At 41.6% G+C, this 25,418-nt stretch overlaps 2 protein-coding genes across 6 annotated transcripts in view; one reads left to right on the top strand and one right to left on the bottom strand.

Annotated features, from left to right (window-relative positions):
- Positions 1 to 729: 729 nt before the first annotated feature.
- Positions 730 to 21,833, bottom strand: ABCG8 (ATP binding cassette subfamily G member 8). Of its 4 annotated transcripts, none has more exons than XM_045011722.1 (13): positions 21,440 to 21,833; positions 20,020 to 20,130; positions 19,026 to 19,182; positions 16,257 to 16,495; positions 15,689 to 15,821; positions 12,786 to 13,055; positions 9,128 to 9,293; positions 8,943 to 9,035; positions 7,136 to 7,335; positions 6,922 to 6,998; positions 4,079 to 4,346; positions 2,803 to 2,930; positions 730 to 1,818 (listed from the first exon to the last, which is right to left on the bottom strand). In XM_045011722.1, exons 1-13 carry the CDS (start codon positions 21,509 to 21,511, stop codon positions 1,681 to 1,683), a joined length of 2,052 nt encoding a protein of 683 aa, XP_044867657.1. In that variant the 5' UTR covers positions 21,512 to 21,833; the 3' UTR covers positions 730 to 1,680. The 4 variants fall into 4 exon arrangements, with proteins under 4 accessions (XP_044867657.1, XP_044867658.1, XP_044867660.1 ...); XM_045011723.1 differs by lacking the exon at positions 21,440 to 21,833 and adding an exon at positions 20,300 to 20,674; XM_045011725.1 differs by lacking the exon at positions 21,440 to 21,833 and adding an exon at positions 20,287 to 20,422.
- Positions 21,834 to 21,851: 18 nt separating this feature from the next.
- The window catches only part of ABCG5 (ATP binding cassette subfamily G member 5), a 39,976-nt gene continuing 36,409 nt past the window's right edge, over positions 21,852 to 25,418 (top strand). For both annotated transcript variants that reach the window (XM_045011727.1, XM_045011726.1), the window contains exons 1-3: positions 21,852 to 22,115; positions 22,949 to 23,070; positions 25,278 to 25,414. In XM_045011727.1, the coding sequence (XP_044867662.1) occupies positions 22,000 to 22,115; positions 22,949 to 23,070; positions 25,278 to 25,414 (375 nt within the window). In that variant the 5' untranslated portion in view covers positions 21,852 to 21,999. The remainder of the gene's footprint in view (positions 22,116 to 22,948; positions 23,071 to 25,277; positions 25,415 to 25,418) is intronic.

Raw genomic sequence — 25,418 nt, 5'->3', positions numbered from 1 at the left:
CAATACTGGAGGGAGGGAGCTTTTTGGTTTTTTTAACAAGAAAACTAAAAAAAATGGTAGAAGTCACCAGAAAAGAACCTTGACATGTTCTGGATTCCTACTGCTGTCTAATGGTGAATCTAGTTCATTCAGTCCTACTTTACCTCCTCAGGCTGGGCTTTGTCCGGGAGTTAATCACAGTGCAACCCCCGTGACAGCACCATTCATTGAACGGAACTAATGAAACAGTGTCTGGTATTTTTTAAATTATTTTTTGAGATTTCCTCTTTTTTTAAAAAAAAATCTGTATTTATATAATGTCCAAGGCATTATAACTAATTAAACTGAAGTATTACAATTATTTAAATTAGAATAGGAGATTTATTTTGTTTTTACATAAACATTCAGATAATTAGGAATGCATCCACATCATGTTTTTTACTGTTTTTTAAACAAGTTAGGTATGTAAAATCTAATTTATACATGCAGTTAGTCTGACTGCACAGGCAAAAGGTAATGTCACATGGAAACTGTTAATTGCAGCCACTGGTATACACCATGTCTAATCTGTGTGAGCAGTTGTCGTAGTTGCATACCTTGTATGCATTACATGTAAGCATGTAACTAGATGCACAACTGCAGGTATTCTTTGAATGCACTATTAACCCATTTAAAAAAAATCAGGCCTGGTGTATTCAGCACCAAGAATGTGAGGATACAGACTTAGTAAACTGCTAGAATACTGACTGGTTGTATGCAGGATGATGTTCATTGTTTTTTTTTATAATGACATTTTTTTAATATTGTCAAATATAGACTATGGCAATATAATACATAGTGACATGTTGATTTGTAACAAGGAATCATCCATACAGTCAACAAAAGTGCATCAACAACATGCAAATAAAATACAAATGCAGAATCTCTGAAACATTTAACAATTGTTCTGAGTTATTTTTAACTCTCTGGTTTGGATCATTACCTTCTGCCTACATAAAATTCTTCAGTAGCTTCAATGAAATCACATGCTTCATCTCCTGTCCTAAATTGCTTTGTTACAAAGTTACCATTCTCTGTCTGCTCTCTTGCACTGAGTGAAGTGATTTATATATAGTGTATACACTAGGATCTTTGTGGATGAGAGATGTTGAAAAATGTAAATCATTATTTTCATTATACTGTTACTCTGAGTCTCCAAATTAAGTATATGGTCAATATTCATTTAGAATCTATAGACCAGATCCTCAGCTGGTGTAAATTGGTGTAAGTTCATTTAAGTCAAGGGAGCTGCACTGCTTTACACTAGTATGAGGATCTGGCCCCATATTCTTGAACTAAAACATATATGTGAGTCACATGCATCTTGTCACCTATATAATGATGACGTCAAAAGGAAAAAACGTTGAAGGCACAAGTTAGTAGTTTAGTTTTTTCACTACTTATAGCACAGAGTCAAAGATTCTGAAGCTGGCTTTCAACTATCTGTATTCTGCTGCCATCCAGTGGTTTACATAAAACAATGTGATATTAAAAGAATGAGTTTTACGGTACATCTTTGCCGTAGCGTATTAATAAAACATGAACATTGTGAAGTGTAAAAGGTGGGATCCCTTTTGTGGTGAGGGAGTGGGCAGGTGTTTTACACGAGTCACAATAACCAACCACCCACTAGTGCTAATCTTTTCCTTCATTTTTACCCTGTTACCAATCTTGATTTGATTTCTGCTTGATGAACCTCAGAGATAAATAGTATAAAAGCATGAAACCAGTACCAATACCAATGAGGATGAGGTAGCTTGCGTAGAGAGGGTACGAGTCCAGATTCATAGCTTGAATTACCTGTAAGCACAGACACCACAAAATAGTAATTAAAAATCTCTTTAAAATGGATGTGCAAAGTGACACATCTCTTTGGTTTTGCTCCTCTTCCTTCCTTGCCCCTGGTGGCTTTTGTGTTCTTATTTTCACTTACAGCAAGATCAGCTTTGTCACACCTCTCAACAAGTGTATCGTTAGGAGGAACACAGCTCCATTTCTCAACAGTGTTTTCCAACAAACGTGTAGCTGAGGTTTGTGAAGGGAATTATTGCTTTATTTGCTCTTTTAAAATGGATTTCATCTTTTCCCCTCCCCAGATAACGAGGCACCATGTAAATATTCTGACACAAATCTGCCACTGCATGACCTGTCTCAAGCAGAGGCTGCCATTTGTGCTATATGATATGGTGTCTTCAGTATATGAACACACATCCACTGGAGGACCAAAGTGACACCACCAGACTTGTTCCATTTAGTATCTACAGTAACAGGCACTCCAAAAATGAAATGCCAAGTTTTCCAATCACTACACCAGGGGCTCTCCATGTTATTCTTGCAGCAGCTGGCAGCCTGGCACCCGTCCTTTTGTACTGCTTCAAGCAGGCTTTGAAGGTTCCCTAGTACAGGGGGAAAACATATCTCAATCTCTTTCCCTCCCTCCTGTATGCTGGGATGGGACTAATTTAATATGGCTCTGTCAAACTCTGGCCACTTCATTTCCCACTCTGCCTATGTGGGGGCTCAAATAGCGAGTTGACAGGGAAAGGGAGCAGTCATATTATCCCACAAAACTTTGGTGATGCTGCAGCTCAGGCTTACGCCAAAGGTCAAACAGCATGTGCTATGGCTCCAATTTAGCAAAGCTAATGAGCATAAGCACGCCCTGACAGTGCTTTGCTGAATAAAGGCATATATCATTTAGCCAACTACAATAATAAATGCCTTTAGTACCTATTCCTCAAATTATTTATCAAATATAAAAATATCTCTGGGAGACTGACTTACAAGTTTCCCTGGAATTTGAAAGGTAACATTTCCAATCGTCATTTGGTATGTGAGTTCAGTGAACTGAATTTGCATCAGGCTTTCATAACTCCATCTGACAAAAGATAGTTTAGAAATCCAAAGTGGAACTGGAAAAGATGGTAGGAGGGGGAGAGAAAGAAAGGGAGGAATCTGTCTTAATATAAACACACAAATGAGCTGCCATGTTTACATAAGTTATATGAATCAAATCCTCGTATCAGCTAAGTCTTTGATTAGTTTGTCCACACAAATTAAATATGCATAGAAATTTGGTACCCAAAACTGGATGAAGAATTGAGGTTGGCAAAAAAAAGGACTGTAGTTCTTCTGGAAGGCTTTTTGCACGTCCCCACTTAGGATAAGGTTTTTTGATTTGTTTGTTTTTATTATATATATTTTACAGAGCCACTTTGTTCCAGTAATAAAATATAAAAGAAGACAGACTCTGGTCAAATTTGACTAAAATGTTAAGTTTTGTTTTAAAAACAAACAGTATTTTTGAAAATATTCCAATAAAGCTTTATTTAAATGGCAGTCTAACAGAATGCTGCTTATGTAGTTCAGACATTGGAACTCTGTCCTTGTGCTTTGAGTACCCGATACTGACTAGAAACTGACCATAAACAGTACAATTGAGACATCATTGTACAAGTTGAGCTGAAACTAAATAAGCATTATCAGTAAAAATTATGTTGCTTTTTTAAAACTATTTTTCATTTAAGTACTGTATCCTAAACATTTGTTTCCTTTAAATATTTAACTTGACAGTTCAAATACAACAGTAGCAAAGCAACTCGTATTCTGTTGCTATTTATTACATGACAGTGCTAAATTCTATGTTAAAGGCTTTCTAAATGACACTTATGTAGCCTTGAGTGTAATTTTGAACTTATCAATGAGACTGGTTTTGTACTCATCTTTGAATTATTTCTATATTTACAAACCCTGGAACAGAACAAAAATAATGTACAGTACATATACTACATTCTTAAATAGTGCTTTTTATCCATAGATCTCAAAACATAGTAGATATTATTCCCATTTTATAGATGGATGGGAAAACTGAGGCACATAATGATGAACTGACTTATCCAACACCACCCTATATGCTAACTGAAGAGTTGAGATTAGAACCCACATTACCTGAGTTCCCGTCCAGTATTCTATCCACCTGGCTATAATGCCTCAAAAAATTGCCTATGATTTACAAAAGCTATAAGTAGTTGTCAGTTATAACTTCATTTGCCAGTCTTACCTAGCCACAGGTTTTCTAACTTTACCACGAAACCGCCACTCATGAAGAATGTTGTGAAAATGGTGGTGCATAAGAAGGCTGATATCTGCAGTGTTGGGAACAGTGCTGCAAACCATAGTGCCATTGCTCGGGCACAGAAAACCACAAGCCAGACTGCCAGGAAGTTAAGAAGGAAATGTTCTGGTTCAGGACTGAGATTTGCCAGCCAGTAGATAGGAACTCCATAAATTATTACAAAAGCACAGTGTTCTGGGAGCTCCCCCAAAATCTGTTGAGGAAAAAAATCACTGAAAATTATGGAACTTTCTCGTATTAATATATTTATTTTAAAAAATTTTTTTGCAGGAAATAACCTATTAAAATGCAATCACCTTCTTCAGTGTTGTCAGTGACACACTAAAAAAAACAGAAAAAGGAGGATTCTAGCTCATTTTCCTTCCATTTCTAGTTGTGACATTTTCTATAACTAAAACCTAAATTGATAGGCTTCTTTTTAAGGATTATATGTCTTGTTTTGTTACAGTTTGTCAGTTTCTGGGAATCTAAGACATTTCCCATAAAAGCTCATAAACTTGATGGCAATAATGCCACCAATGAGTCTCTGCAAATGTATTTTAGTCCAAATTCTGTTGAATCTTTAAGATGAGTATACTTCAAGTCATCCACTATGAAGTCCCTTCCTCATTTTTGCCCACTGTTGGAGCAGCACATTCTGCTGTTAATCCAGGGGGTCTCAAACTTCATTGCACCGCAACCCCTCGCTGACAACAAAAATTACTACACGACCCCAGGAAGGGGGACCGAAACTTGAGCCTGCCTGAGCCCTGCCGCCTGGCGGGGGGCCAAAGCCCAAGGGCTTCAGCCCCAGGCAGAGGGCCTGTAACCTGAGTCCCAGGGCTGAAGCCCTCGGGCTTCAGCTTCAGGCCCAGGTGGTGGCACTCAGGCTTCAGCTTCAGCCCTGGGCCCCAGCAAGTCTAGGCCAGCCCCGGTGACCCATTTTAAGGGGGTTGCCACCCACTTTGGTGTCCCAACCCACAGTGTGAGAACTGCTGAGTTAATCCATTGGAAAACAAAAACATTCGAGTTTTGATAAATAAGTAGTAAAAGGCATATGTAGTGGTGTGATCACTTCACCCATGGGAGATAAGGAGTGTACTTGAAGGTCACCTAATAGTATACCTCTACTGCTATGGTTCATAAAAAAAGATATAATTTCATTGTGAAAACTGTGTTGTCAATATGAACTACAAAGAATATTTTTTCCCCAGAACCACTCATGAGGGTTGTAAATCTTGTGTGGGAATGGAAACCTAAATTACAGCTGCTGTGGTGGGCAGAGCTTTCCTAAAGGAAGTGATTAGCCTCAGCTCTGGCATATCTTTTTGTAATGTTTTTTTTTCTGAAACAATTGTGCTCCATACATTTAATATGGTGGTTTTCTCCAATCACTGTTAGGTTAAACACAATTTGGCCCTCAAAGGTGAAAGATGAAATTGCCACATTCTATGTCACTTTTTTATGCTGCTACTTCTCATCGCTTTGATTTAGAAGTGTGTCTAATGGTTGCATGTACATCTACCATGGCCACATTGTGTCAGACTGCAGCATTTACAAAGATTCTTCTGTAACACGGGTCTCTTCATGTTACGAAACTCACAACAACACATCAGTAATGAGGTATGCAGAAAAAAAGGTACGTAAAACTGTCCAGAACAACACATTTCCTTCTCAGAATGCCCAAGGTTGGCACCAAGTTGTGCTTCAAAACCAACTACAGGTTTGTTATTTTAGAGACAAGTTTTTTTTTAAAAAACCACTTTGGGAGCCAAAACTATGGATAGAAGCTCTTGAGAGAACAAATAATAATATGCTTCAGCTGTCCAGCCTTCTGATTTGTAGGCATAGATGTTTACATCTGGAAATCATATAAATGCCATTTGTGTTCAGAAGTGACTAACAGCAAAACTGGGTCTCAAATAATTGCAACCGCAAATTTATGCCATGGTGAAAATGTACCCCTTGCTGAACACCATGTCAAAGATGCATTGTGAAAACAACCATCCAGTCTGATTTCTAAGCACTCTCTCTAAATTATACACTTGAGGCATTGGACTTAGCCTCCTTGTGCCCCAACACCTCAACCAGGGACAACCTGAAGTGAAAGTGATGGTACTTGGCCTTCATTGACGTCTGTTTCCTATGAAACAGCTATTGCCCATTGTAAACAAACAGCTCTACCTTGACTGCCTAAAGGGTAATGCTGACCTGACCTTGTTCTCTCACCAATTAGCGCAGAGGGCAATGATAAGCTACCGTCCCCTTTAGTCAAAGGCCCACTTTTACCATTTCTCTCCTCTTGGGACTGGCCAGTGAATGGTGGAAGATTACACCTGCACCTCCAACAACACAAAAGGGCTCATTTTCCTTAAAGGGGGCAGGTGTGAGAGCCCCTGTAGCCTGACAGCTCAGTGGTGAGACAGCAGAGAATAACTTCCCTAGTTGATCTGACCTAAGGCTTTTCCATCTCCTGCCCTACCCCAGCCAGTGAGACTTACAAATCCCCTTGTCCCAGCGGTCTAAGAATAGCCAGTGAAAGGATCCTCTTGGACATTGACTACTTTCTGACCTAGGGCCAGGTTCATGGTTTATGGAGACAGATGCTTTAAGAACGTTGTGAGGCTTAATTAATTAGTTAATAAATGTTTGGGAAGCAGGATGACAGCTTTAGATGATAGGCATGGTAAGTGCGAAGTATGAACAAAATTTCATCACCCACACACAAGGTTGTTACTTTTCTTGTTAAAACCAGATATACACTTTTCTTGACAGCTGAAACCAATTACCTTAGCAAAGAAGTAGGGAGTAACAGAATACACCCCATCTTCTAAATCATGATAAAGCATAGCTCTTTCTGAATGACCTACAGTATAAAACAGAAACAGACAGGTATATTTCATGTTAGAACTGCCCATAGTCAATACATTTTTCATTACCAATTTAAGTATTATTTTATTTGATTGTCTTAAAGCATTATCATTAAAACTGACAGACACTTACATTTTGAAATAACATCCAGAATCACTGTGAAGGGGATTAGTGCACCTATCATAAACAACAGTGCTGTTGTGTCCTGAATAGATAGCTTGCTTTTCTCATGACCATAGTATAAGAATCCAATTAATAATGACATTAGAAGGGCCTCAGATCCATGGATTAATAACGTTGAAAGATCTCTGAAGTTACTGGAGATTTGACGACTAAGAAAAACAACAACACTGACCGTAAGATACTATAATAGCTAATAATGCCCATTAAGCTACATTTAGATACTTTGGCCTGATTCTCTTATCATTCACACATATGGAACCACATTGACTTCAGATGGGATGAGAATTTGGCGTTTTAGACAGGAACATGTATAGTACAAATCAAAACTATTGTTAACAAATTTCTGGCCAGCTAGCACGTCATGGTTGTCATCATTCTAGATAGCATGGTCATTGGGAAAATCACGGTAGAAGTGGGGATTGAAATCAGATCCTCCAGCTCCAAAATATAGATCCAATCACTTGAGCTAAAGCAGAATCTCTGTTTAAGGATAAATGACACACCATTAAATAATTCTGGCATGATCCAGCGCAGGGGTGGGCACACTACGCCCCATGGACCAAATCCAGCCCACAATCCATTTTAAGCCAGCCCACGAGCCACACCACACAGCTTGCCCCTGCTCCAGCCAGGGCGCTGGGTTGGGACCGCACCAGGCGGCTCTGCCCCACTCTGCCCAGGGCGCAGGATTGGGGCAGCACCATGCGGCTCAGCCCCGCTCCAGCTGGGGCACAGGATCAGGGGGCCACAAAACGCGGCTCCCGGAAGCCACTCCAGCTTCTACGTGCTCCAATGGGAGATGCAGGGGCAGTGCCTGTGGATGGGGCAGCGTGCAGAACCACCTGGCCGCACCTCTGCATAGGTGATGGAGAAGGGATATGCCACTGCTTCTGGGAGCTCCTTGAGGTAAGTGCTGCTCGGAGCCTGCACCCCCTGAGCCTCTCCTCCCATCCCAACCCCCTGCCCCCCTCCCGCTCTCCAAATCCCTCAATCTCAGCACCCTCCTGCACCTCAAACCTCTCAGCCCCACCCCAGAACCTGCACCCCCAGCTGGAATCTGCACCCCTGCCCCAGTCCTGAGCCCCCTCCCACCCTCCAAACCCCTTGGTCCCAGCCCAGAGCACCCTCCTACACCCCAAACTCTTCAGCCACATCCCAGAGACCACACACCCCTCCTGCACCCCAACCCCAATTTTGTGTGCATTCATGGCCCGCCATACAATTTCTATTCCCCGATGTGGCCTTCAGGCCAAAAAGTTTGCCCACCCCGATCCAGCAGATAGTAATGGTACTTCAGACACATTAAGCCAGTTAATTACAATTTTTTGAGTAATTGTGAAAGTGCTAGTGAACATCACAGCCAACTACAGCAGCCATTACCAGTAACAATCATGCTAAAATAAGGATAAACAAATCTCATGCCTCATGATGTCTTAGTCAAAAAAAGTTGATGAAATTTCTTGAATCCCCTTGCCTGGGCAAGCATGGTGCAATTGCCTAGGTTTATAGAGGGGAAAGGTGTGACTGCCTTTCTCTGAAGAATGAAGTAAGAGTGGCAGGATATGGGATGGACGTAGGGTCAGATCTGGTATAACAACTTCTATATTCCAGTGTGACACAAACTCATCACCAGCTTTCTCCAGACTTTCAGCCTATGTTCAACCTGTCCTTCATGCTTCTCTCTTAACATTCATGTCCATTGCATTTTTAAATGTTATTCCTGCAAGACATCAGTTTCCTTTTAAAATAAGATTACCTTAGTAATACAGTAAACTGCTTTAAGCCACCTGGTAACTGATCAGTTGACTGGGCGTGCATGTTAATCACCTCTTCTGGAGTGATAAGGGAACTGTTCAGAAGCAAAGAGAGAAAATGGGAGTAGCTCAATTTCAACAACTGTTTCATATCAAGTTCTGTTTATAAATAACATAATTATTTTACCTTTGTTCACTGTGAACAGTCGTCACACAGGCTCCTTCATTAGCTTTCCATAAGAAGTCATCAGAATCTTTGACCTTCTCCCAGAACAAGGTGGCAAGTGACCTTGCCCTTTTCTGACTTTCCATCTCCTTCTCTTTGCTCTGTTTATCAATGCTGGTCAAATCAACTGCAAGACATTATCTGATATGGGTCTACGTACCTAAGAGATGATAATTTACTCATATGTGTATTGCTAATAATAAATTTCATCTTCAACAGAACCTACCAAATTATAGCACATCTGTATGATATGATGCGACAGTGGTCACTCTTAATGTTTGTCAATTGCTCTACATAACTCAATACCATTACTTCAGTATTTGCAGTGTGTTCCCTAAATTTTCTCTAGACAACATGCAAATCCTGAATTAACATTATCTAGTTGCCAAAGGAAAAATTGGACGTTTTTCAGGTTGACTATTACAACATTATATTTTCTATTACAGTATAAATAATTTTTTCTTTCTAGTTTGGCAATGCAGTCTAGTGGCTAGAGGGCTTAGTCTGCCCTCGCGTGCCCCGTTTGTCACATACAGGGGCTCTGAGTGTCCCCTACAGATCCCTCCCCCTCTACAACTGTGCCCTCTTCTTCCCCATCCCAAGGGCTGTGTGTGCCTCCCTTCCTCCCATATAAAGGTCCCCCATTCTGTCCTCCAGCAGAATTCGGTGTGTGCCCCTTTTCTCCCCTCCTATACTCCTCCCCTCAACCATTCTCATTTATTTATTTACCGGTCTGGGAGCTATGTCATTCAGGGTGTCAACATTTTAAACTGAGATGGGGACATACTGTTATGTTGAAATATGTTACTGGCTGCCGTCAACAGGTTCTTTGCTCTATAGACAATTACAGGGTTGAAGGGAACAAGTCTGCTAACCAGGTATTGGGGCTCTGTGTGTCCCCATTTCCTCCTTCCAGTTTTCCAATTTTCACCCAAATCAATAGAGTTCTGCCCATTGATACCTAGAACATTTTGCTAAAATTTTGGAATTGATTAAATGCAGTGTTCAAAAATTATCACATCCAAACAATCATAGTTCAACAGTCAAGTTCAGCACAGGGGCATATAAGCTTGGCAAGCTATGGTTTACAGAATGATAAATCAGACTGCATAAACAGCTGATCAAGGCTCAGTGCAAGGAGCGGATAAGCTGCTAATTTGACCATGATTGCTCCATTAGTCCATAGGCAGTCTAAACAGATTGCTCCATGAATGAAGACACAATACATTACATGTCCCCCCCTCTCACTTTAGGATATGATCAGCTAATTTACAGTCTTCAGCTTTTGAGACATGTAGCACAAAATATCTCCAGTGCTTCCCGTACGCATGACAGGATGAAAGACAAGTTTTTGAAAATCTCAACTAATAAACACTATTTTTTTCTCTGCTATAGCACCATTTGCCCATACCCATTAAGGCTGAAGGATCAGAAATCTGGAGAATTTAAGCAAATATGCAGACCCTTATTTGCATATTAATTAATATGCAATCCATTATTTAAATAATTGGCAGTAAATATCCTGGTGTAAGGCTAATAAGGTCACCGCATGGAATGAGCTGATGGAATAGAGGCATTGTTATGCTCCTGACTGGCTCTGGCAACTCCCTGGTTGGTAGCCAGGTAAGTCTGGCTACTTCTTGTCCTGGACTAGGTGGAGGGTTCTAATTGGTCTTCCAGCTAGGGTCCCAATTTTGGTTGGACATATTCCTGGAGATTTCATCAAATTACATAATCTTTAATTAAAGCTTCATCTTCAATTCCTGGAGACCCCAGGACAATCCTAGAGTGTTGGCAACCCTCATTCCAGCTGCTGCTACTGACCGTGAGCTGGGGGAGCTGGCTGCTGCCAGCTGGAGAAGACGTTGGGGGCCCAGCTAGGGAGGCTGCCAGAGGCTGGTGGGAGGGAGGTTCTGGTTGCTGCAGTTTGGCTGCTACTCACAGGCTCTTGTGGCCAAGGAGAGAGGAGTAATGACACCCTAGCCATTGCTCAGCATGTGTGGACACCAGTGTGTTTGGAGGCCTACGCTCAAGGTGGTGTCTCTGTGGTCAGCATCCTGAAGGCCACTAACCATAGAGATCTTGCCTAGAGAAGGCCAAATGACAGAGACTTCCCAGAGTGCCTCTGAGGCAGTCTCCCCAGGTGGAGGTGCTGTACACCCTGGGCGCGGCCCTAGGGTGGGGAGAACCTAGAGGGATCACCCTACAGCGCTGGGCCCCAGCCAACTGGGGACCACAGGACTGAGCATCTGTCTCGGAGTCCTGCAGGGTAAGATCTTCTCTGAGCTGCACATAGCCCTCTGAGCCACTGGGGCATGGGCCAGGCACAGCCAGGAGTGACATCTCCAAGATACTGGCAACTCCAGGGAGGAACCTGGGACAGTGACTTCAGATTTCTTTGCCAAGAGGAACAAAGTACCAGCTGTTCAGGTCCCCTCACCCCTTCTCCAGTATCCCACAACAGGGAAAACAGGGAACTCCTATAGCCACCATAATGCTTCCCCACCTAGGAAGTGGTGAAGTTACTTACCTTAGGAAACCAGTTTCCCACCCTGGAAACCAGAAGGTAAAGAGATCTCTGTAGAAGAGCAACTGATTGGCTCCCTTATTTTGTACTAGGTGCAGAAAGCTCCAGAGCATGTAAAATGTGGGACTAACCGTGTGTGAAACAAAGCAAGTGCAAACATTAGCCATACTTTGCAGGGGTGGATGGATTGTCACATACACAGTGGTTAAGCTTGGTTTTGCCATACAGTTCCACTTATTTTTAAACTGTTACTCTAGCAAAGAGTAACAAAAGCTCTGATACAGCATTGGTTTATAAGTCACCTATCAGCAGGGCCGGTGCAAGGATGTTTCGTGCCTTAGGCAAATCTTCCACCTTGTGCCCCCGCCGTGAGGCACCCCCTCCCGCCCCTGTGGCAGCTCCCCCCCTCCGCCCTGAGGCGCCCTCTTGTGGCAGCTCCCCACCCCCACCCTCCGCCCTGAGGCACCCCTCCAACCCCAGCTCACCCCTGCTCCGCGCACAAGCACGAACACCCCGTCGCTGCTTCATTTCTCCCGCCTCCCAGGCTTGCGGCGCCTAAGCTGATTGGCGCCGCAAGCCTGGGAGGCGGGAGAAGTGAAGCAGCTCACCCCTGTCCCGCCTCCTCCCCGAACATGCCTTGGCTGCTTCACTTCTCCTGCCTCCCAGGCTTGTGGGGCCAATCAGCTTAGGCGCCGCAAGCCTGGGAGGCGGGAGAAGTGAAGCAGCCATTGCCTCCTCAAGGAGGAGGCAGGGCAGGGGTGAGCTGGGGTGGGGAGTTCCCCTGCGTGCCACCCCACCACCACTTGCTGCAGGCAGTCCTCCCCACACTCTCCTGCCCCAGCTCCCTCCGCCTAAACGCCAGCAGCGACTGGGGCGGCCGAAGATCCGGCCGCCGCGGTTGCTGCTGAAGAAAATGGCGCCCCCCCCAAATCCCAGCACCGTAGGCAACCGCCTAGGTCGCCTAAATGGTTGCACCGGCCCTGCCTATCGAACAAATGGAATTCAATAAAAATCAGTGTATTACATAAGCTTATGAAAATAAATGATTTCATGCACCCAATTTTTATTTGTTTGATCACATTTGATACTAACCATAGAAATCTGCAGGACTGCTGTATTTTGGGCAGGGATAGCCTATTTCTGTGAAATATTGGACCATGTCCCGGGCTGTTCCCAAATAGATGGTAGTTCCAGAGGTCATCAGAAGAACTAAATCAAAGAGTTGGAAGATATCTGATCGGGGCTGGTGAATTGAAAGGAGAACTAATCTGTTTCCTCTGGCAAGCCTGGATAGTGTTATCACAAGGTTGTGTGCAGTAAAACTGTCTAGTCCAGATGTGGGTTCATCAAGTATCAGTATTCCTGTCAAAGAGAAAATTTGATGATGGGAAGCATTGTTTGATTTTGTGTTGCATGTGAAATGGCACCAGTACGTAAAATCTTATTGATACACTTTTAAAGATTTTTTTCAAAGCAGCAAGATCAAATATTATTTAACAAGGAGAAAATTCCCTTCCCTAAAGTTCTTTCTCCACATTACCAAACCATTTCCTGTAGTCCCAATCCTGTGCCTACAGAAATTAATAAGAATTGACATTGACTTTCAATGGGAGTAGATTCAGGCCCTATATTTTAATTTCCAGTGTTTTTCTCCCAACTTCCAGCTTTATGTAATAGATACAAGACTGTAATAGTAGTCAGTTCTGTATCTTTCCATGTACACTAACTCCTCGCTTAAAGTCGTCCCAATTAACGTTGTTTCATTGTTACGTTGCTGATCAATTAGAGAACATGCTCGTTTAAAGTTGTGCAATGCTCCCTTATAATGTAGTTGGGCAGCTGCCTGCTTTGTCCACTGCTTGTGGAAAGAGCAGCCTGTTGGAGGTAGCTGGTGGAGGCTTGGAACCAGGGTGGACCAGCACCCCCTCCCCCAATCAGCTCCCCGTTCCCCTAAGTTACCTGTGCAGCAGCCACCCAGCAGGCTATCAATTGTTGGGCAGCTCCCCCGACTGCCATGTGCTGCTCCTGCCCTCTGCCTTGGAGCTGCTCCTGGGAGCCTCCTGCTTGCTGTGCAGGGAGCGGGGAAGAAGGGAGCTACTGTCAGGGTGTCCCCCTCCCCCCTGCTCCTGCACCCTGCTTACCCCATCTCCACAGAGCAGGGGGACACACGACAGGGCTTAGGATGGAGGGAGCTTGCTGGTAGCAGCTGCTGTCTTAGCTTCCTAATCTACTTAAAAAGACAATGTACTTAGAGTGCAGTCAGCATACTTAAAGGAGTAATGCGCATCTCTCTCTCTCTCTCCCACATACAGGGTGTGTGTCTCTGTCTCTGTCTGCCATGCTGTCTCCCCTCCCTCCATTTGTGCTGCCTTGTAGAGTGTGAAGTTACATTAACAACACTATGCTAACCCTTGAGGGCTCAGCCGAGTGCTAGTTCATCATTTAGCAGCAAGGCATTCCCTGGGAAATATCCCACCTTCTTCCACCCTCTGACTCCACCATCTATTTCAACCAAGCTTCACAATCACCATTGCTGTGTACAGTATGAAACTGTTAAAAACTTATACTGTATATATATATATATATATATATATATATATATAGTCCTTTGTCTGGTGAAAAAAAAATTCCCTGGAACCTAACACCCCCACCCCCACCCCTAGTTTACATTAATTCTTATGGGGAAATTGGATTCACTTAACATCGTTTCGCTTAAAGTTGCATTTTTCAGGAACATAACTACAAGGTTAAGCGAGGAGTTACATGAGATGTAGATGCAGTGTGGTTAGAGTTTAGTGCAATACTTCCACTCATATTCTGTGTTCAGACTACTTGCATCATTCAGTTGAAAAGAGTCACAGGGGGTATGTAAAGTCCTCAAAACCAGAAAGTTAAAGTTATCCCCCCCCCCCCAAATAGGAACATGAAAGTGAAAAGGGTAGAAATAAGTTCTACATTAATATTTTCTATCTGAAGTTTTCTTTGCAATTGGTTGTTGAAAACTCAAGTGGAATAATGTCAAATATTTTGAGACCTACTATTATTCACTGTTTATATTGAGGCCCCAAGTAGTATCAAGTGCTGTACAGGCACACACAAAATCATGGGCCTAGATCCTAAAAGATATTTAGGCATGTAGCTCTCACCTAAATCCATTTGAGGATCTGGACCATGGTCCTACCCTGAAGAGCTTATTATGAGTAAATATAGAGTTTGACATGCTAAAAGGAGAAATTTGTATTTAATTTATCTTTTCCTGGAAACTGAAAGTGTTTTGCATCAATACATATCTCTTTTCCTGAGCAGCACTTACTGAAAAACATTTTTTTGCCTTCCCTGTAATTGTGGAAAAAATAGCCTTATCTACACAGGGAATTGTCAGACCCATGTTTCCTAAAGAAGGCAAGTGTACTGATAGAAACTACAATATAGACATAGATTAGGCTTTATTACCACCATTTTAGCGGGTGAGAACAGGGGTAAAAATAGCTGAGCCTCCTTGAGTTTTCACTGCATGGGGCTCACCCTGTTGGTAATTTACAAATCTGAAAAATCCTAGTGTAGCCACAGGCACTGAGATTACCATCAAATTTGATCCTACAAATTGTTATTAACATAATCTTTACTCTCACAAATAGCCCAACTGAAGTCAACAGGACTAATAGTGTGCATAAGAGTTTGAAAGACTGGGCACATAACACTGGAAAAGTGATTACAAGTTATAGGGTCTGATTCTGATTCCACTGAAGTTAACAGAAATTCTTATGGTGACTTAAATGGGAGAAGATTAAGTCACTAAACTGCATAATAAAGCCACTAATGTCCAAGTAAATAATCTTCCCTGCTTGTATTTAAAATGTAAATAGGTACAATTGCTGCAGCCAGTGGGAAAAAAAAATATTTCCCTTACTAATCTAACCTCTCTTCTCTGCCCCCCTTCCTCCCCGCCAATCTGGTTTTGTGGTTTAATTAAGATGGATGACTTTATTGCTCACCAGGGTTCCATAGCAGCTGCACTCCAATGCTTACTCTTCGCCTTTCTCCCCCTGACACACCTCGGATGTATTCATTCCCTACTCTTGTGTTTGCACACTGTCGTAACCGCAGTTCTGCTATAACATTTTCCACCTGGATGGTCCGGGATAAAGCAAGGGTTAGTTGTTTAATCATTAAGTACAATGCACAGTGCACATCCAAAATTACATTTGGCTTTCATCATCATTCAAATATTACTGTGCTATCTGATCAATAGCCAGCTTAAAAGAAACCTTGACTTTCTCAGAGGTAACATTTTCTAAAAATTCAGCAATTCATTTCTTAAATTCAATTATTTCCCTAACGCTTTCCCTAAATTGCCATTTGGAACAACTGCAGCTTTCTATCTGGGAGCAAAAAAAATTAAAACCTATTTATAAGCAAAAATAGACAAATCAAGCTTTAGATTTTACAACTTACACAACAAATGCCCAGTTCAATTTAACTGTTCTTACCCCAAACATACTTGGGTAATTATGTCAAATACATTTTTGATAACTTTATTGTTTTTTCAGCAGCTTTAATTACCCTTTTTTCCCTTTGTGAGTCTGAAAAAGTCTTCGGGAGACGCAGTTTTGCAATGAATAATAATGTTTCTTTGACTGTTAGGTTGGGTAGTAGTTGATCATCCTGACGCACATGTGCTACACATTTCTTAACAAGCTGGTGAGTACTGGGTTTTCCACTGATTATGATTTGGCCAGATTCGATTTTGCCACCATGATCTCGACAGGTTATCACATCAAGTAAGGATGTTTTTCCACAGGCTAGAAAAATCATAATTTAAAAAGTTAAAAATCTCTCTGGGTCAAATTCTAGAGCTGTTCCATTTGGTTACAAAAATGAGGCACAAGTTTTTGCCACATTCATGTGCCTCCATATTCACCCCCATCCTAAGCCTCTCTGTAGCTTATTTCAGAACCCCTGAAGGAGAACAGCCTGTGAAGGAAGGGATGGTCTCTAGCTGATTAGCCGTCCCCAGAGGGCTCCTCCTGGACTACATTTGCAGAGGTCCTGCCTGAATGTGGAGTGAGAACTGCAGCAGAGAGCTTCTAACACATGCTTCTCCTTCTGGCTGCCCATATCATAATGATGTGTATGGTATAACATATAGGAAGAAAGAGAGATCAGACAGACAAAACCAGTAGGTATGTAGGTCTTGAGACATGTTCTTATGCAAACCAACCAGACAGAATTTGCTCCTGTATTTTTAAAACTAGCATATTTCATCTGTGTTGCAAACATTTTCTGAAACAGGCAATATGCATTTGAAACCAACTGGAGGATCTAAGCCCCAGGGTTTTTAGGTAGTGCAGTGGGCACCAATAAGTAGGAGACCTGAGTTCAGGGTTTGACTGTTTTGAGCCAAGGGTTTAGGACATCTCTAGAAGTTATAATGTGAGCGCGTAGGCTAGACCAGTGGTTCTCAACCAGGGGTATGCTCTCCCCTGGGGGTGCACAGAAGTCGTCCAGAGAGTACATCAGCTCATCCAGATATTTGGCTAGTTTTACAACAAGCTACATAAAAGGCACTAGAAAAGTCAGTACAAACTAAAATTTCATATGGACAATGACTTGTTTATACTGCTCTATATATTATATGCTGAATATTCCAATTGATTAATTTTATAATTATATGGAAAAAATTAAAAGGTAAGCCATTTTTCAGTAATAGTGTGTGTGATACCTTTGTATTTTTATGACTGATTTTATAAGCAAGTGGTTTTTAATTGAAATGAAACTTGGGGGGTACGCAAGACAAACCAGACTCCTGAAAGCGGTACTGTATAGTAGTCTGAAAAGGCTGAGAGCCAGTGGGCTAGAGGACTACCAGCGAGACTGCTGCCTCATATGGAATGGCACTAACTGAGCTCCAAAGATGCCTGAAATCTTCAAAACCCAACTCCTCCCACTCCACAACAAAGTTATGGACTGAAGTTAACCATATCTGTAATTATACACATTTTTGCCTCATCATGGTCTTGATCATGTGGTGTCTTGAGAATTCTGTCCCTGATCCAGCAAACACCTTTTACACAGGCTTAACATTAGGCACAGGAGTAGTTCCATTGGCCTCAGGGGGTTCTGCATGGACACAGGGTCCACACTACTGGATCTGATTGCAGGACTTGGCCTAAATTTGTATTATAAACTTGCTTTGTGGAATGATTTGTGAACATGAATAAATATGGTGTTTTTAAATAATGCAATATTGGCTCACACTTAGGGGGAACAAAACTAAAATAATGGAAGCAAAATGACATTTGGAAATAAATAACAAATGTCTTGTTCTCTCATGTTGTGTGATATAGTTTGTAAACATGCACAGAGTTCCTTCGTTATTAATTACTATTATTTATTTATTATTTAATTTATTACTGGTCTTCACTTTAGAAGATGAATTCCCTGCTTGATTATTTGAGGGTTATTTTTATGTAGAATTTTTTAAAAAAAGAAATCCATCCATTTGCAAACCATATATCAATCCATTTGTGACCGACACAGTGATTGCTAACAATAAAGTGAAACCCCTCAGCAATTTTGACCAACTTCACTAAAGTATTTGATAAAGTAGTTAATAAACTTTTTTTAAAACTGTTTCAGACCAGTTAGCTGAATGGGGTTTGTGCTTACTGTAAGCTACTTAACAAATACATAGCAATATAATGTTGTTCCATCCAAATCTCTTTTATCACAGAGGCTTCCCGAGGTACAACTTTATTTTGCAAGCAAATCTCTGGCCTAGACATCCCCAGGAAACAGGTAAATTATGGATGAAATTCCACTGGCCTCTGCCATGAGGACACAAGGTGGACATAAGGAGGTAGTACTGCCACTGCACACTCTCGGCACTGGCTGAAGTCAGGACAGCTATGTGTTCTGGGCAGAGCTGTTGATCACTCACTTTTGGAGGTGGGTCAGCCAGTGCAAGGCTCCTTCACTCCCAGCAGTGCAGAGACTGCAGGCACTTTGCATTGTTCCAGGCAGACCCAGGAAATCTGGCCCATAAAATCAAATGATGGAAAAAACATCCTTTAAGAAACTGTCTGGCAAGCAAATGTACAAATCGCAACAAAAATTCTTTTCACAACAAAATCTAACTGTCTTCTGCTGGGGGCCCACCTTATGTTTTTTATGAGCATACTGCAGTGATGTATAACATCTATTTCTAGGGAGTGTTTCTCTGTTGTATGGTTATATATCCTTTGGCATTCAAGGGCTTCAATAGTACTGTTGTCATCTATTGTACATTTTATTGTAAAGGCTTGGTCAATGCAGTAAAGCTTTCAGTCCTACCAGAGCTTCCTATAATAGCTAGCATCTGGCCACTTTGAACTTTAAAGTTCAGATTCTGGATTGCTGGCACATGGGAATCTGGGCCTTTGTTCCACATCCAAGGCATTTTCAGCTCTGCTAGGTTCTCATACCAGGGAATCTGAGATGCCATGTTAACCTAATATAAATAAATAGAAAAAAAAGCCCTCCGTTCAGAAAGTCAATACTGTAGCAATAAATACTTCAAAAGTTAAGATATATTACAAAGCTGAAAATGCATGAAAACAGCTGCAACCAACCTCGTGCAAATTCTCTAAATTATGTTTTGGCTAATTCAATTTGCCAGACATGCATTGTTTCCATATATTCTTTCTTATCATTGATTGATTGCCAAACTGGTTGATTACCAAATATCTGTCTGTCTCTCCAAAAGAAAAGGTACTGTGTATATGTCTGTTTGAAAATGCAAATACTGCCCTGCCCTTTACCAAATATACACAAAGCATTAAGCCTTTGCAAGCTGAATTTCTCCTTGTTAAATCAATGGGCATGATTTGTGGGGTCTCCAGCAGCTACTTAGTATTTTGCAGCTCTCTGTCCAGCCTAGGGTATGTTCCTGACAGAAAGGAGACATAACTTTTCACCCTGGTGATTCCAGCTGCCGGAGTAGCCCCATGGCTTTTGGTGATTTAGGCGTAACTTCATGCTGCCCTGAGCCTGCCCCAATCAGGAGAACACTAAGGTGGCTGTCTCACCCCTTAGCGGTGTGAAGTATATCTCAGCTGCAGCTGAGGATCTTTCTAGACCACTGTTTAAAATGCAGCCAAGGACCCGATCCTGTATTCATCGTGCACCCAAAACTTCCATGGCTTCAGTGATGTTTGTGTGTACAACAACTGTAAGATAGGGTCCCAGTTGCTATATGTAATTTAATTTCACATTACTTTTTACAGTGTCTAAATGTTACGAGAAGGAAATTGTTGTATCCATTAGCAAGATAAAGTAGACCTTGTACCTGGTAGTTGAGCTCTCTGACTTCTAGGACATTTGATTTGCCACTGTATGTAAAATACAGGCTGTTATCCTCTTCAGAGCAAAAAATACTATCTCTGAATCTCCTGATTGCCTACAGGAATTATTAAAAGATTAATTACAACTCACGTCTTTCTCTAAACAGCATTTTAAAAATGAGAGGCAGCAAGGGAAATGCTTTCAATGTGTAATAATAGCCCAATTGATTTAGTTACTGTAGCACAAAATGTAAATAGTTTAAATGAGTTACCTCTGTCTAGTACCTGGAAAATTACTCTGTAGAGGTGTGTGAAAAACCCAAAGGAATATGTGGTGGGTTTTTTGTTCATTTGTTTGCTTGCTTGTTTTTTGTCTGGACCTGAACATGGCCACTTTCAAAACAAAAATGGACCCAATTTCATTCAACCTTGGTCCTATTTCTGAGCAAGTTTTGAAACTTTGATTTTTAGCTTCTCCTTACATAGTTAAGCAGGCCCTGTTTAGCCCAGGCAGTCCTCAGCCTTAAGTGGGGAGAGCCTGCATGCCTGAAGTTCCTACTTCTAACTCCGGGTCCTTGACCAGAGTCTTCCTTTTTCCTTTGAGCCACGGGCCCAGCTTTCATCCAGTCTTTATTCCTGATTCCCCCTCGCCTCCCAAGACTATCCTCTCCAAGTCCCTTAATCTGCCATGATCTGGACAGACAGGTTTATTCCTCTCCAGTCTACTCCTGTTGTAAGCCAGACATTGGTTGGAGGTGAAGCATCAAAGGAACCCACACATATATTGTCTTTGGCATGTGCTGATTGGGCTTATCTAAAGTAAATGTCTGCACTTCCTGCATACAGCCAAGCTACAGCTCAGGTCTGACTTAACCCTTTGAGTCCGGGTAGATAGCAGTGCAAAACTAAGCAGGTAAACCAAGGCACCTACTATTCATAGAAACAATACAGAAGCCTCCCACAATTGCTGAAACAATTTCAAACATAAGAGAAAAGTACATTAGAGTCACTTTCTATATAGTAACACGCCCCAGCAAATGCATTTAGTTAATCTGAGTATGTATATGGACCCTAACACTGATATCTGAGTGCCTTTTGCATGTTAATGCATTTATCCTCCCAGCACTCCTTTGTGCGGTGTGGACGTTCTATTAGCCCTTCTTTACTTACGAGAGGACTAAAGCACAAGTTTACACAGGAAGTCTGTGGCAAAACACAGAAGAGAACCCAGATTTCATGTGTCCCAATCAAGCATCTTGACCACCAGCCCACGTTGCTTCTCTAAGGGCTATATATTGCCTTCATTCCACATTCACATGCAGATGGAGGACACTATATGTCAAATCCAATTTGCTGTTTAATACAGCTAGTGCTAAATGCTGTCTGCAGGGGTTTCCCCTTCAGTTCTGTATGAACTCCACTCACCGACAAATCCAGATCTGTATCCTGGCTCCCAATGGCATGCTCCGGTGGGACTGTTTCAGTCATTTCTTTCATATTTGGGATGGAGCTTTCCCTCCGTATTGCCACTTTCTTTTCTGTTTTTAAATACTGTGCTTACTGTGGAAACCCTTCTCCTCTTGGTTTTGAGCTTGACCCCCTTCCAAGCCCCCTACAAAAATATAGCTGGTGTTTCTCCTGACGCTCTGGGTCACTCTGTTCTACATGTCTCTGTAGATGGGGCAATGTTCTCCTTTTCTGGGATAGGCTAAAGGTTAATCAGATATAGTTATGGCTAATCTGTCGTCTGTGCTTGGAAAGGAAAAGAAAGAAAAAGTGAACTGACAGCTACACAGCTTTCTGTCGAATAATTTCCTGAGTATAGAAATAAGGCTGAGTCCATGACTGATCCTGTGGACTACTGGCAGAGTGAAGCTACACCCATTAATGCGGTAGCAACTTGGTGGCTGAGTGTTTACCTGAATTAACTGATTTACCAGCTGGTTGAGAGGGTGATTTAAGTAAAGTGTCCAGTCTGCCTGAAGATGATGCAGCCTACTGCAATGGAAAGGAGCGACTGGGGTTCCAGAGCTGAAGAAAGGATGTCTGCTATGATTCCACGTAACAGTGTCAGCGTCCATGGGATCTCCTACACAGTCAGGTAAAGCTAGTAAGGACCAGCAATGTAAGCTGGGACTCTGCAACAGCACTAATCCTCAGACCATGGGGATAAGACTTCCCTTAATTTATAGCATAACAGTAACAGGGATTTAGTTTTAAGACGATGGACCTTAGTCTTAGTCCAGTGAAGGGAGACACCAAGGATGAATTTGGCCCTATCTGTCTTGTAGTTAAGACTATATTTTCCTGAGAGTAAGGAATGCTTCTGCTTTCTGAAGATTTAATATGTGATTCTTTAAAGGAGGTCTCCAAAGGAGAATAAAACCAGGCCTGTAGCTTTCATGCATATTTATGATGTATAAAGAAAGGGTTGTGCTTTCATTTCTTTTGCTTGTTTTTTAGACATTTAAGCTTCTGTCTTGGCTGGAAGACTCTGATATGACTGGGGAGCTAGTGAACTGGTGATGCCAACAGAGCCAATACAGAATAAGATGAGCTATTAAAAGGGGAAGGGATTTTTAGTCAAATCTGTTTAAAACTTTGTTTTTTTTGTTAATTGCTATTTAATTTTAGTGGTTTTGTTAAAGGTCTAAAACCCTCGTCCTTACATTTAAAGAGCTCACAATAAATATTACTTATACCTCCCTTTGGTCATCCACCAAAACCAGGTTAGATCAGGAAGGTTAAGTCTGGTTCTACTAAGGTAAAAAACAAGCAGGAAAAAAAACCTTTTAGAAATTTTTTTTTCCGATTCTCTTTATACATCAAAGCAGCAAAAAAGGCCAATTTTTGAAACGTTTTTTACATGTTATTTTAAATTCTTCCAAATGCCACATTTCATCCTTTTCAACCTTTTTTTTTTTTTTTTTAAAGAGAACGTGTTGGACTTTGGTGGGATATCCCATCATATCATAAAAAATACACACGGCAGATCCTCAAAGATGTCTCATTTCACATAGAGAGTGGCCAGATTATGGCAATTTTGGGAAATTCTGGTAAGTAGTTCGAAATTCCAAATCTAAAATAATACTGCAATAAAAAAGTCATGCTACATGAATGTGGGTACTTCTGTAATAAGGTCACAATGTGGATAAGCACTGGTTTACTTAGATTTGTATTTTTAAATAATGGAACTCTTGCAGACTATCAAAGACTTTCTGAAAAAGAAAAGTTGTATCATTGCATACATAGCCACCGTCAACCTGTACTCTTTAAAAACATGGCATTTTCAGTTGCACTCTCAGTAGAATATATGTATGGTTGTTCTTGGGGTACTAGGGACAGTGAGTCACCTTGTTACTCTCTGCCTCTAGTGAGAGAGGGTCTTGCCCATTGTAACTTTCAGCTAGTGCCCTGACACCACCATCCTTTCAGCCACTCAAGCACTCTCCTCCAAGCTATGCCAGCCCGGTCTTTGCCTTGCAGGTTAATAATAGATGCATTCTGGTCCCCAAGTGCTTTTGAAACATTCCTCTGTGATATCCAGCCCCTAAACTGGCTACTCACAGAAATTCCAGATCCTCTGCCCCCACAGATTTATTTAAGAAACAATGAAGAGTCAATTAGAAGCAAGATAGTGATGGAAACGAATGGTTACAATATGAAACAAAATCATGAAACGCAAACTAGCACCTATGCTTATTAATAGTTATCTTTCCTATCTAATAAAGTAGGTTTTCCCTTCAAAGTTCAGTCTGTTGTAGAGCTGGCTGGCTTTGCAGGAACCAAGTTCCAAACTTTCATGAAAACATCCCCATGCCACAAGATGTTTCCTCAGTGAAACTCCCCACTCTGTATAATGCTGAAATAGTCTTTTGTCTTTATTCACTTATAGGGTGATCCCTCTGTCTGTTATAATGGTACTTTTCCACCTCCAAGTTGTTTCAATTGTTTGCAGTTGTCTCTGATGGTTTTCCATGGATAGTCTTGGGAAGCAAGGCTAGACAACTGAGCCTCACCTTACCTCACTGGCTAATCAGGGAGCATTGACAATTCTGCCTGAATGATCCATCCCTGAGATGAATCATCCCCTGGTGTCTAAGTTTTACTCCAAGACCAAAAACGCATCCTTTCAATATAGTTATATTATTTCTTCAATATTACCCATACATGCATTTCACAATGATTACGAGTCTTAATAAGTTACGAGCTTTCAGTAGATACCTTACATGTTATCTGTTATGAATAAATACCCTGTAAGATGTGTTTGGTGCGGTGAGTTTGTCAGACCTGAGATGAGAGTTGTTTGCAAAGAACAGGAGATCTTTTCCCAAGGGGCCTCTGTGTCACAATATGGTTTCTTCCAAACTTGCCAGAGTTTTTCAGGTCTATGTATGTGATTGTTATTTGGTTTCCTGGGCTAACGTTTTTCATCTTTTTTTTCCATTTTGGATGAAATTAAACCCTGTGCAAAAAGCCAGCACAGGGCCTATTAATCACTTAAGCCCTACTTAAGCTGTTTTTTGAGCTTCCAGTGGTACTTAAATGGTGCATAGGCTTTGTGCTGCAGAGGAGTTAGGCCCTCTCAAATCCTCCATTATCTTCCTCTTGCATTCCAAATGTGGTGCAAGCTACCTGCCCCTGCTGGCTACCTGCCCCTACAGCGCTGCTCTTGACTCTTACTACTGCTCCTCTTCCTCACTATTCTGCTCAACCTTCCTGTCTCCCTGCTACCTTCATGGCCTTCTCCCACTCTCATCTTCATAACTTCTCCCATGTTGCCCCTTATTTCTGGAATTCCCTCTTGCCCCTGGAACCAAAGATGAAATTTCTTCATTTACATTTCTCCTCAGAACTTATTTCTCCCATGAAACCTACTAGTCTCCTATAAAAATGCTCCAAAAAGTGCTCTCAATGTTTTGAAGCAGAAGCAGCCCTGGTCCTCCATCCTTGTCTGATCTGTTTTGTCTTTCTCTTTAGATTGTAAAAGATAGGACAGGAACTGTAGTCCTCAATGTTTTGTATAGCATCAAGCATAACGAGAGTGCTTACCAAATGATGAGACATCGATAGAAATTTACAAAGACTCTAACACTCCATTTAACTTTCACGGGCTGCCTTTTCACACGGATCTATTTTTTTCATTAGACGTGTACAGTGTCTAGCACAATGGAGTCATGGCCTCTGATTGGGGCCTAGAGGTGCCGCTATAATAAAAGTAAGAATTAATATGAATGAGATTTTTTTTATAACTGTCTAACAGGCTCTGGAAAAACAACTCTGCTGGATGCAATATCAGGAAGACTGAGACAAAAAGAACATTTCTTTGGTGACGTGTACATGAATGGGCAAAAGCTGAAGAAAGAACAATTTCAGGACTGCTTCTCATATGTTCAACAGGTTG

The sequence above is a fragment of the Mauremys mutica genome, chromosome 3 (genome assembly GCF_020497125.1).
Source record: "Mauremys mutica isolate MM-2020 ecotype Southern chromosome 3, ASM2049712v1, whole genome shotgun sequence".
In the NCBI taxonomy this organism is placed as follows: Eukaryota; Metazoa; Chordata; order Testudines; family Geoemydidae; genus Mauremys; species Mauremys mutica.
The sequence above is the reverse complement of the archived record's forward strand: the minus strand, read 5'-3'. Positions and strand labels throughout refer to the sequence as shown.